Genomic DNA, 12,990 nt, shown 5'->3' with positions numbered 1-12,990 from the left:
GTTACACAAATCTACAGTGCCGTTTAGTACCAGTTCCAGCTCCCTCCCCCCGCCCATCCGGACATCATGAAGATGAAGAACAAGAGGAGGAATTCTGGTTGAAGTCCACAAGTCTTAAAGCTGTCAAGTTTGAACACCCCTGGGGTTTTTTTTCTAAAGGGTTGGAGGTGCAAGGGTCTTGTAACTTGACAGCTTTAAGACTTGCGTGCTTCAAATGCCAGAGTTTCTAAGCCAACATTTTGGTTGCTAAGCAAGAGCGTTGTTAAGTGAGTTTCACCACATTTTACAAGTTGGCCACGCCCACCTGGTCACATGGCCGGCAAGCCACTCCTACCCAGTCACATGAATGGCAAGCCACTCTCACCCAGTCAATGGCTGGCAGGCCACTCCCACAAAGCAGGCCACGTCTACAGAAGAGGTTCTAAAAATTTTTGAAACCCACCACTGATAGATACATATACAGTATACGTGTAGATAAAACTTATCCTGCTTTTGAAATGGGATAGTTCACCAGGTTTTGTTGTTTGAAGAATTTATTTCATTGAATAAATGGACTCGATTAAAACAAAGGTATTGGGATCAAAATTTATATTTGTCTATATCTTCTACTTTCTTTTTTAAAGTCAACCTCAGATCTTAGTGTTGGTGGATATGGTCATATAATTTTCCTGGCCACAGTAGCATACCAAGGGCAACTGCTTTGTCTGATGACTTGGAGATAAAAAGGAGAGACTTGGGGGCATCCAGTGGGTCAGCAGTGGGTGTGGAAACAGGCTTCTGGTTGTGGCCCAGCAAGTGTAAGTGTGAAAAATGGGCGTAAGTCCCTTTTTGCAGAGTTTTGTAACTTTGAATGGTGACTAAATGAATGACTGTAAATAGAGGACTACCTTTGTTACACATTGTAGTAGTTGCCAAGCTGGTGATTTTTCTTGAAATAGGAAACTTCTCTACATTCACATTCTCAAGATGGATGCACAGATAGATTGAATGGATAGAAACAATGCTGGTAAAATAAATTGAAGATACATGTTTCCCAATACATACTGTATTTCATATCCAACACACCTAAGCAAAATAACAGATGGCTCAAGACTTTTTTACCTCTCTGATTTTGGTTTCCAGATTGACACCATGGAAATTATGAGGCACCCTGAGGAAACCACCAACATGAGGAGACAAACTGTGGCTTCCTATTTCAGGGTAGGGAATTTAAATTGTACTACTATAATTTCACTGCTTTCCCAACATCTCATTTAAATAATATTGGCAATATTCCTGGAACATACACAAGGCCTGCCAGTAGGGATTCTTTTCAATGGACAAGGCAGGGATGAATGAACATGTCGGCAAATGGCTTAATTATTAAGTAAAATTGAGGAGAGAGAGGTCAAAGGAAAACTCTTAAGGTAAAGCTTGTTTGGCAATGAATAACTGGATAAGAATTAGGCAGATTTTAAAAGGGGTTCAAATATATTTATGAGCCTGTTTCATCTTATTGGAATACCTAGAAAAAGGATGCCTAGATTTTCATTCCCTTCAAAGAAAATGAAACTCTTGTGCTATATTTTATCATGCTTTCCTTTCCTTAGTATTCTCTGATGGATCTGTTGTCTAAAATGGTGATTGGGCAACCTCACTTTGTTCGCTGCATTAAGCCCAATGATGACCGAGAAGCATTGAAATTTTCTCAAGAGAGAGTCTTAGTGCAGTTACGCTATACCGGCATTTTAGAGACCGTCAACATACGTCAACAAGGATATTCTCATCGCATTCATTTTGATGAGTTTGTAAAAAGGTAAGCTATCCATGCTGTATACTAAAGAATTATCCTTTAAAATGGCTTTGGAATAGGATTGGAGGCTACGTTATACAGAGCCTTTTCATCAATTCCTAGATTGTAGAAATTCAGAAAAGAGACAGGGATAGAATTATGCGGCTATGTATGTATCATATTTACATGGCTGCCCAACCCACAAAAATGTGAATCGGGGCTGGAGATATGCGGTCAAAGGAAGATAACATTTTAAAAATATATTCTTCCTCTTTTATAATGTTAAAAACAGTTTTAGGTGGTTTTGATTTAAAAAAAATCTATATTTGACAATTCCACAAATGGCAAGACACAAATATTGGAAAAGGACAAGTTAAATTTATCAGTTGTATGATGTGTTTTGTGTAGATCAGCTTTGTCTTTCATTAGAACATTTGGCAAATTTGTTATCAAGTTTCTTCTTGGTAGGTAGAGAATATATTGATCAATTAAAATATAACTTCTCTTTTGAATTGAGCAACTCACTCCTGGTGAGTTTATGGAGGCATCCACGTAGTTTTCCTGGGTAGTAGATAATATTAGTGAATAGATTTCCACTGCCTTCTACTGTATCTTCTCAAATTTTCCCATTTGTTCCACGAAGGTCTTCCATTGAACCAGGTTCATTTCTACTTTTTCTGAAAAATAATTGATATGGCATATAAAATGGAGAAAGAAAAAAATAAGTTTGACAGAAACCAAATAATCAGAATGGGGGCGAGGGGAAAACAAAGGGGGAAAAAACTATACATGAAAACATTTTTAAACAACAGGTTAAATCTTGACTACCTAGCAGTATTGGTGAGACTTTTCACTTTTTCATATGAAACAGATGAGAGTAAATGTATTTCATCAATCCAAGATTTAAAGCAAGTAGTTACAGAATATTTACACTGAAACCATTTTTAGCTGCAAGCCATGCATAATAAATCCAGAATTTTTCATATATTCCATTTTTTTTATATAAAGCTCAGCCTTACAATAGCATTCTTGAATCTTCCTTTTCTTCCCAATCCATAACTTGTGAATATTAAGGTAAAAGGAAACAACTATGGAACAGTCCAATGTCCATGTGATCATACTAATGTTGACCCCTACCTCTTAATAAACACCTTTAAGGCATCCACTAAGAAAAATGCTTCTTTTATTTAGATATAATTAAAGTTTAAGTTGGATATTTAACACTCTTTAAGATCTTAACTCATTGTTACGACACAGAATATTACAACTTCTTGTTCCAATTTTCATGCAAATAACAGGCATCTATCTTCAAAGTACTCTTCAACCAATCAGTTTAGCCACAAACTTGAAGACCTGTTTAATTACCAAGGGCAGATAAAGTCAGGCAGATAGTGTCATCTGCAGAGAGTTTGATGGGTCAGAAGATAGATAATTGAATGACTTCTCAAGAGACATTCAGTGATAATAATCTAGAGAGCTACCATCCATCAGAACAATAATATATTTACAGATCAATTATAAGCCTCGGATACATTGGCTGGTAAAGGTTAGTATGAGGTGGAAGAAACATCTCTTTGGCAACAGGAATTCTCCCAGCTCCCAGGGTTGTATCTGGACAGATAATGATATTTAGGTTTAATGATAATACCTGTATCAGTTGATGTTCCCAAGACTTCAATTTCAAGTTTGAGACATAGGTTGTTTTGGACCTTTCAATTCTAAAGGTCTTTGGATCTTTGGGAGGACTTTGGGTCAGGTCCCCCAGCTACATTAGTAGCTCTAACATGCTTAATTTCCTTTCATTGAATGCCCAAAAAATTTAATAAATAAAAAAATTAAAGCAGCAGCAAATTGCTAGGGAAAAATAGATATTCCCACCTACTTGTACTTACACGGCCCTTTTAACATTTCAGCTAGGTGGATTCATTTAAATATAATTGTAGTACATGTCTGCAGCTCATGATAGCATATATGATTTATGAGCAACAATTTTGGGGTTTACCTAAAGTATGTGTGCATCACATTGCCGTCACGGGATATTTCATGATGTTTTTTCCCCCTAGCCTTTAGACCAGGGGCCAGATGTGTCATGTGCAGGTGGGCATATCCTGCACATGACACATCTGGCCCCTGGCCTAAAGGTTAGTGGCTGGATCACAGTTATCCAATGGGCTTCTGGTTGAGTTAGGCTTAACAACAGGTATCCTTTGATTCCATTTTGATATTCTGTCACAATATCCACTTTAACTCATACTATTACGTTAACCAGTTATTGAAATCTGTTTTATGCTATTGCTATTTAATGTCTGTGACCTGATTTTAATTTTAAATAATGGTGTATTTTATTTTTTATTTATTTTTTTGTTTTGCTTTGTTTTATTATTTTGTTTTAGAATTTCTTGAGAATATGTAAAATATACACATGGCATCATTTCCATGATTTACACTTGTTTTTATGTTGAATTTTACTTCTGTTACATATGCTTGTGCATAAGGAATATATAAAAACATTTCAGAAAATCAGGCTCAGATTTTAAATGCGATGGCACTTCATTCTTTTTTGTTAAATAGGCAAGTATAAACAAGAATTTCAAAACGTCAGTAACACTAAGGATATCAAAGATTTTTCTAAGCCAATGACTTTATATTTTGATCCATTTCAGCAATTTGCCAACAAAATAAATGAAGCTTTTTCCCCTTGATGTTACTTAATGAGTAAGCACATTTCTTAGGAATAGGCAAACTCCTTATCTCTAGTAGCTGCTGTTTTGTAAACCCTTAGCAGGAAAGATGAGTACATAGCACTCAAAGACAGGAAGCAGACAATTAGGGTGAGGTAAATAAAAGCTAAACTTTTGTTTGATGCTTTGCCCATCTGGTTTTCATGTGGTATGAGGCTATTTTATGTGACAAGCCTGGAAATTACTTTGGAAACACAAAATTTAATTGATACGAATTCTCTTAGCCAGTTATGCGCAAAAAAATCCTTAATTATTTAAACATGTATTTGGGGTCAACCTTGAAACTTCCTTTCAGTGGCATGTTTCAATCTTAGAGAGTTTGATTTTTGTACCTGAGCATATTCAAGTATAGTTTATATAATGACTAAGTGTGTGAGAAGAGAGCCAGTTGGTGTAGTGTTTAAGACATCAGGCTAGAAATGGGTGGACCATGAGTTCAAGTCCCACCTTAGACACAAAACCAGGTGGGTGACTTTCAGCTAGTCTCTTTCTCTCAGCCCTAAGAAGGAAGGAAGCTAGCTAGGGAAAACAACTTCTGAAAAAACTTGCCAAGAAAACTTCAGGGACTTGTCCAGGCAGTCTCCAAGAATTGAACAAAAGGGGGGGGGGAGTACTTTGAGATTTGGCATTGTCTTCCTACTCATCCAGTTAGACTTCTTGTTGCCTGCTTTACTGTTTGGTGGAAGAAGAGGACAGTTGCAGGCCATAGGCGTTGTCGTGGGACAGCAAAAAAATACAAGATATCAAGGGCAGGGCTGCGAGTGGCTTTGTGATCATTTCTATATCCTTAAACTAATTTGATGGCCTTAAGGTTGGTAGAAAATACCACCCATAGATTTGAAGTAAGAGTCAACTGCCATGGCAATCAGCAAACTTTAATTTTTAAATCTTCAACTACTCAGAGTCTTTTAGGATTGAGCGATGGGCAGCATATAAGTTCAACAAATAAATGAATAAAATCCTTAAATGGAACAGGAAACTCACTGGCTTCTCTTTTGTCTCAGGCAGCAAAAGTGTCTTAGATTGAGCAAACTTTCCCCCCTTTATCCAACAATGGACTTCCGGTTTGCACATTGGGCCATTTTTCTCCCTCTCTGAAGCCTCCTGAAGTCTCCGGGGGGTGGGGGAGGCAGTTTTCACCCTCCCCAGGCTCCTAGAAAGCCATACGCGCATGCTCAGGCCAGTGGGGGCGGTGGTTCACATGCGTATGCACAGGAGGCACAGTGAGGGGGGCATTAAATTATGGGGTGGGCACATGAGCAAGTGCGATAGCGCGCTCGCTCATACTTTTAGCATCCGAGGTGAAAACGGTTCGCGATCACTGTTATAGACTTTTAAAATGACATACATTTGTCTGTATTGGAATTGATTTACAATGTATGCAGCTGTGGTCGTCTAGCCAGATCAGTGAGAGTTCTTGGGCAGCCTACCATAGATCTTCTTACTTCTTATACCTGACTGCTTCGGAATTCCCCTCTCTATTTTAACTGCCAAACATTTGCTGCAGAAACACAGTAGGGTAGGATGCACTGTCTTTACTTATATATCTGCACATTCACATACACTGGGCAGCTTATAATTACAAAACTATGTCACTCTTGGCTATTGAATAACTATCATTATTAAAAAGGACCATCAATTGGAAATTTGGAAAGGTAGTGGCAAGTTTGAGTGACCCTATTCTCTAAAGAATAAATCCTGTGGATCTCTTTAAGTGAGGGCTATGTTCTTTTGGAGTCATTAACATGAATATAACTGAGAACTGAACAATAGTTTTTCACATGTTTTTGTTTATTGTTGTTAGATGTTGTTCCTAAGGCATTGTTCTCAAAGAAAGGATTGTTACATCATTTTCAAAATGCACTTACCATATTATAGAATAAAGTTAATTAAAAGCAGTGGGACTTACCATTACATAAATCCATGTAGGATGGTGAGTTAAATCATCTATTCCTATCCAGTTCACATAATTTATATATTTTTTCTACAGGGATAACATATGTTCAGCTAAATATGCAAATGTCCTTCCTTCCTTCCTTCCTTCCTTCCTTCCTTCCTTCCTTCCTTCCTTCCTTCCTTCCTTCCTTCCTTTCTTACCTACACAAATATTTATTTTGTAAATGGAAAGACCAAATATAGAAAATGAAAACATTTTTTGCACCAGCATTGTATTTTCAGAAGCAGTTTGTTATGCATAAGATCCCTATTTCTTGTTTCATTTTTGTGAAAATGGAAATAGAGGCACTTAGATTTGCATTCCTCCCTTTATTTGTTAATGCTAATGAGACTCATACAAGTGCATCAGGACAAGTCCCATAGCTTTGATCTTGGCTTAAATTTTCCTGGCTTGTGAAATCTCTCAGAAGGGCCATTTATTATAGAACTGAGTGCATATCTTCTGCTGAATGACACTATTCATATGCAAGCAAGTATGTTAAGAGAACATTTACATGATGACAGGTCCATGCAATGTCTTGGGGGAGGGGGCAAGGAGCCCTGCTATCAGGCAGCTGTTAAAAATTCAAGATTTGTGGAGTAGGATAAAGTGATAGGAGAAAGCACATTATTAGTTGTGGGAGTGTTAGTAATTACATAATTACTAACATCACCTTTTACAAAGTATAAAATAATTTCTGTTATTTATTCTACTTCCTCGTATCAAAGCAAACTTGTGTTGTGCTTTTTAATGTGATTATTATTTCTTCAGATTTTTTTAATTTAATTAAACAATTAAAAATAAAATGAAGTACTTAAGGCATCTGTAATATAACCATTGTGCCCTAAATGATGACTCTTCAAATAGGAAGGGAATATCTTATTTTACAGAAGATGCTGTTTGTTATGAAGGACTGTCAGGAAAAATGAATTCTTTGGGGAAAGTACTTGATCCAAGTCTGATTTAATCTCAAAGAATTCTATGAACAGAGAACCAAAGCCTTAATTTTGTCTGAACAGCATCTGAACAATAGAGTGAATTGGCAAACCACTCAGATGATCAGTGTGGTGAAACTACTATGAAGGTAAAGATTCCCCTCGCACATACATGCTAGTCATTCCTGACTCTAGGGGGAGGTGTTCATCTCCATTTCTAAGCCAAAGAGCCAGCGCTGTTCGAAGACGTCAACATGGTCAAGTGGCCAGCATGACTAAACGGCAAAGGCGCACAGAACACTGTTACCTGCCCAACAAAGTGGTCCCTATTTTTCTATTTGCATTTTTTACGTGCTTTGGAACTGCTAGGTTGACAGAAGCTGGGACAAGTAACAGGAACTCACTAGGGATTTGAACCACCAAACTGCCGACCTTTCTGTTCGACAAGCTCAGTGTCTTAGCTTCTGAGCCACCGCATCTCCATATATAACATTATATTAGAACATTTATTTTATACTTTATTTATTTATCAGCATGAAATGCAACACAAACACACACACACACAATAGTAATTAAGTAATTATAAAGGGGACGTGGTGGCTCAGTGGCTAAAACGCTGAGCTTGTCAATCCAAAAGGTCGGCAGTTTGGCGGTTTGAATCCCTAGTGCTGTATAATGGACTGAGCTCCTGTTACTTGCCCCAGCTTCTGCCAACCTAGCAGTTCAAAAGCATGGAAAAATGCAAGTAGAAAAATAGGAACCACCTTTGTGCTGATAAATAAATAAAGGGAGACTAGTATAGATCTATTTCAAGCTATTTAGCTCTCATCAGCTAGCCATATGCTCACTGGGATTTGAACCTGGGCTGTTTTTACATGTTAGGCAGTTGTATTAGACACTAAACCACAAGCTCTCCTCCCTTATCAGCTGAGGCAAGGAAATAATCTGGGCATACCAGGTGCTTTGACATAACATAACATAACATAACATAACATAACATAACATAACATAACATAACATAACATAACATAACACAACACAACACAACACAACACAACACAACACAACACAACACACACACACACACAAAATTTATTCATTTTTGCTATCTTTCTATAGGATACTATATAACTGTTAGCAATCCAAATATCTTGGTGTAGTAAATATTACCTAGAAGGTGGGAAAACGTTTGGCTTCTATAGACCTACTGTCCTTGTTTTATTAAATATGCTTCTTATTTATGAAATAATTACCACATTTTAATGAAATATTTATGAAATAATAACCACAATTTTACAATGCAATGCAATGCAATGCAATGCAATGCAATGCAATGCAATGCAATGCAATGCAATGCAATGCAATGCAATGCAATGCAATGCAATGCAATACAATACAATACAATACAATACAATACAATACAATAGCAGAGTTGGAAGGGACCTTGGAGGTCTTCTAGCCCAACCCCCTACCTAGGCAGGAAACCCTTTTCTTTATTATTTTATCTCCTATCCCCACCCCGCTAGTCGGTCCACAAAGCCAGAAAAGTTAGGAAACTCTGATCTAAGGAATAAATTAAAATCAATTTTAGATGATATTTAAAAGCCTGGGATAATATAGGTACCCAAAAAGCAAGTTTTTCCAAGGACAGCCTTCTAGAGACATTTGATAAGGTCTTCTCACTAGTTACTGACTGCCAAATTTGTTTTAAAGGAGGAATAAGGCAGAGAAAAACTTAAATGTACTTAACATATGAATATGCACATAAGATTATATTTTAGCTTTCCAGGATCATAGTATAGTACTACAATTGAAATAAATAGGGTTTACTTTGAAGTACATTCTTATGCTATGAATAATGACAGAATGTTACATTATTCTGGCCATATGGAAGTCTTATGCATCCGATGGCCTTTAGGATGGGGACTGTAAAGTATTTGGTGGTGATGGAAAGCTTCTCCAACCTACTAGAGACTTGAGTAATATTACACTTTCCTCAGGGGTGGGTTGCTACCAATTTTACTATCAGTTCGCAATGCCTGTGTATGCATGCACTGTTCAATGTAAATTGTTCTTCGCGCACGCACAGAACAATTTAAATGAACTGTGCACGTGCAGTCATTAAAAAACAAAATGGCAACAGCCCTACGGCAGAGAGGGAAAGAGGCCTGGGTTACTGCCGGTTCTGCGACTTGGGCCTGAATTCCACTACTGGTTCGGCCGAAACAGGCCAAACCGGGAGTAACCCACCTCTGGCTTTACTATTAACAAGGAATGTAAAATATGTTTGATAAGAAAAAATTATATATACATAATTCTCAGGAAACATATATATCTATATGCATGTGTGTATATGAGACAGAGTGTATGTCTATGGTTTCTGGAAGATTGTGTGAATCATGTTTTAATAAACATACTATTCGTCCGTAATGTTCTCTTTCTCAATCCCCCCCCCACAAAAAAAAAACCTACTCATTCTGTTATTGTTCCTTTAAAACAATAGGTAAAACATTTTGCTTTCACATGGGGGAATTACCAGATTTTCTTTTCTTTTCTTTTTTTAATTTCATGTTACTTTGTAGACAACATTCTAATCCTATAATGGTGTCTTTGAGACTTTCAGTTGATTCTGTATTTAGTAAATCACTTTCAGTTTGATTGTTCTTCCACCATACAAAGTGCTACATGGATTATGGTATGATGCACAAGATAAAATGGTATGCTTAGAAAGAGACACATAGCAGGTTGCTGCAAAAAAAAAGTGTTTCTAAGTTTTATAAACTCAAAAATATTGTTGCACTTATGGCACAGGCAAGCATAATATAGGTACTCATTGACCTTCAACCATAATGGAGCCTGCCCATTATGATTGCAATTTGTTGCAGTCATTAAGCAAGATGCCTATATGATCTATGACTGTTGTGGAGCCCTGCAGGCCATAGGCCTGTTTCCTGCATTGCTGTGGCCTTGTATGTCTTGGGCCCACACCCTTCTCCACAACCCACATTATGGCTGGGTCCAATTCTCTTTTAAAAGCCTGTGAGCCATTACGCTGTCTTTCTACATGGAGGCCATGTGGCACCGTACATGAAGTAGGGCCTATTTTGGGGCCAGTCACAATTCAACTTTACTGTACGGTACAGGGAGGCTGAATGGTGACTCTGCCAGCTACCCTTGCAAGTGGGAGCAGACCAGGGGTGGGTTTCTCGCCCCATTCCAACCGGTTCGATTGGAACGGGGCCGGCGGCGTCCTTGTGCACGCGCGCAGTGCACGCATGCGTACTAGCGTCTGTGCGATGCTCCAGCTGCTCCTGGAGGATCGCGCAGGCGCTGTATGTGTCCTGCGCATGCGTGGAAGCGCAGAACTCGTCAAAACCGGGTAAGAAACGCGGGCGGGCGGGTGGACCCTTCGGCGTTCTCGGAAGTTACTTACTTCCGGGTTTGCCGACCAACCGGTTCGCGGGGACTGCTGCGAACCGCCTGAAACCCACCCCTGGAGCAGACAATATTTGAGTGGTACGATGAGCAGAGTCAATTGCTTTTAACTTCACCATTCATTCTCTCTCTTTTTTTATTGTAGAGGCAGAATCTTTTTTGCCTTTGCATTCTCGCTCTCTCCTCTACTTCCCTTCCCTCACCAATAACTCCTATGTAATGAAGATGGATATGGAAGTCATTTTTACTATAAACTAATTGTAGCCTTGACGCACATTGAGTGAATCTGTGCTGTTATCTTTCAGTGTCACCAATCTGCTCAAAAAAAAAAAAAGCAATAGTACCTGAAATATTGATGTATTAATGCTTTAAATGAACATTAGCTTTAAGGCTGTTGAAGAAAGAATGTTATTAAGTAATTTGGAGCATCCCCATTAAATTTAGCAAGTTGATGCTCCCGACATTACCTTAGAATTGATATTAAAACACATGCTTTTTTAAGAAAAAAAAAACTTGCCCTTAGCTTTTAATGTCCCCAATAGAATTTCGAAATAAATGAAATTTATTGAAATCCTGAAATTAGTTAAGCCTAAATATGGTCATATATATCACATGCCAAACATATATCATGGCATTCTGCTGTTTTAAACACACATAAATCACTTTTACAAAGTCAAGGGAAGTGAATGAAGATGAGTTGGCTGTGAAGAAACATTTTTCTTATTGTGGTCTGGTAAGATTTAGATTTAATGGGAGCACTGACCCTTTCTAATCCAATTAAAATGCCCCATCCCAAAAGGCTTATCAAGCTTCCTGGTTTTCTTAGGGCTCTTAGACATATTCCTGCCTTTTGGCAGGTGATTTTGTGGCATCGGGACACATGTTTGGGTACATATACAATATAGTGAGATAGCCAGCTTGGTGTAATAGTTAATAGTTAAGACTAGAAACCAGGAGTCTGAGTTCTGCTTTAGAGTAAGCCAGCTTGATGCCTTGGGCCAGTCACTTTCTCTCAGCCCTATAAAGCAGGCAATGACTAACCCAGTGATGGCTAACCTTTTCGGCACCAAGTACCAAAACTGAAGCACTGGAACCCAGAAGAGAGTAGCTAGTTGGTGCCAATGTGCATGGCGGCCAGTTGCTCTTCCGGGTTCTATTGCATGCATGCGTGCCGGACAACTGGTTTGGTGCACATGAGCACTGGCCAGCTGCTCTTTCCCAGCTTCCTGCGAGCACATGTGCGCCAGCCAGCTGGTCAGCACATGTGCATGGTGGAACCCAGAAGAGCAGCTGGCCGTCATTCATGCCAACAGAGAGGGCTCTGCGTGCCACCTCTGGCATGTTTGCCATAAGTTCATCATCACAGGACTAACCATTTCTGAAAAACCTTGCCAAGAAAACTGTCCCTATGCAATTGCTCTGAATCATGAAATCCCAATCCATATTATTTGCAAGATTTTCTGTGTCATAGTAAACAATTTGCTTTTTCAAATCTGATCTTGGTTATCATTTATATTTCTGCAGATATTATTACATTGCTTTCAAAGCACATGTGAACCCTTCTCCAAGCAAAGAAAACTGCATCGCTATTCTTCAAAAGGCCAAGTTAGACAAGTGGGCTCTTGGGAAAACAAAGGTAGGATAAATTCCATTTCAAATTTCTTGGAGCAGAAGATACAATCACAATGAAAGTCCTGTAATATTTAGTAGTGTTGTGTAAGATATTCAAACTAATGTTGTCTTTAAAAACCATTCTGTACAATCTAAGTCTAAAAGCTGGTTATACTGTACTTCTTGCAGTATAGTCCCTTCACTTAAAAGACACGGGACACTGCTTTTCGAAAGACATGGACCTATACCCTCATCAGAAAATGGAATTGTGTATTGTGGTCTATTGGCATTCTTGAGGAATCTCTTCCCTTTTTATGTGACAAATATTTGAGAAATAATAGTCTTTCTGGGATGCTAACCCTTGAAGTAAGGGACATTCTCAGATGCAATTGGCAGTGTGCAATAAGGGCCAGTGCTATAAACAAGGGCCAATTGGCAGATGAATGTAATGTCATATCTAAGAGTTCATTCACACAATCTGTTTGCTCTGGCATGGATGTTCCTCCACCTATCATATGATGAGGACATGTCCTCATCAGTGGTGGGTTTCCATTATTTTTA

At 38.4% G+C, this 12,990-nt stretch overlaps 1 protein-coding gene across 1 annotated transcript in view; it reads left to right on the top strand.

Annotated features, from left to right (window-relative positions):
* Window positions 1-12,990, top strand: part of MYO3B (myosin IIIB) — a 288,019-nt gene that overhangs the window by 172,924 nt on the left and 102,105 nt on the right. Inside the window, exons 25-27 of the mRNA XM_087709242.1 lie at window positions 1,123-1,200; window positions 1,590-1,795; window positions 12,343-12,454. Coding sequence (XP_087565368.1) covers window positions 1,123-1,200; window positions 1,590-1,795; window positions 12,343-12,454 — 396 coding nt within the window. The remainder of the gene's footprint in view (window positions 1-1,122; window positions 1,201-1,589; window positions 1,796-12,342; window positions 12,455-12,990) is intronic.

The sequence above is a fragment of the Thamnophis sirtalis genome, unplaced genomic scaffold, assembly GCF_051295495.1.
Source record: "Thamnophis sirtalis isolate CommonGarterSnake01/CBP01778 unplaced genomic scaffold, rThaSir2_p1.2 scaffold_1, whole genome shotgun sequence".
NCBI lineage: Eukaryota > Metazoa > Chordata > Lepidosauria > Squamata > Natricidae > Thamnophis > Thamnophis sirtalis.
This window is presented reverse-complemented; position numbering and strand designations above follow the sequence as displayed.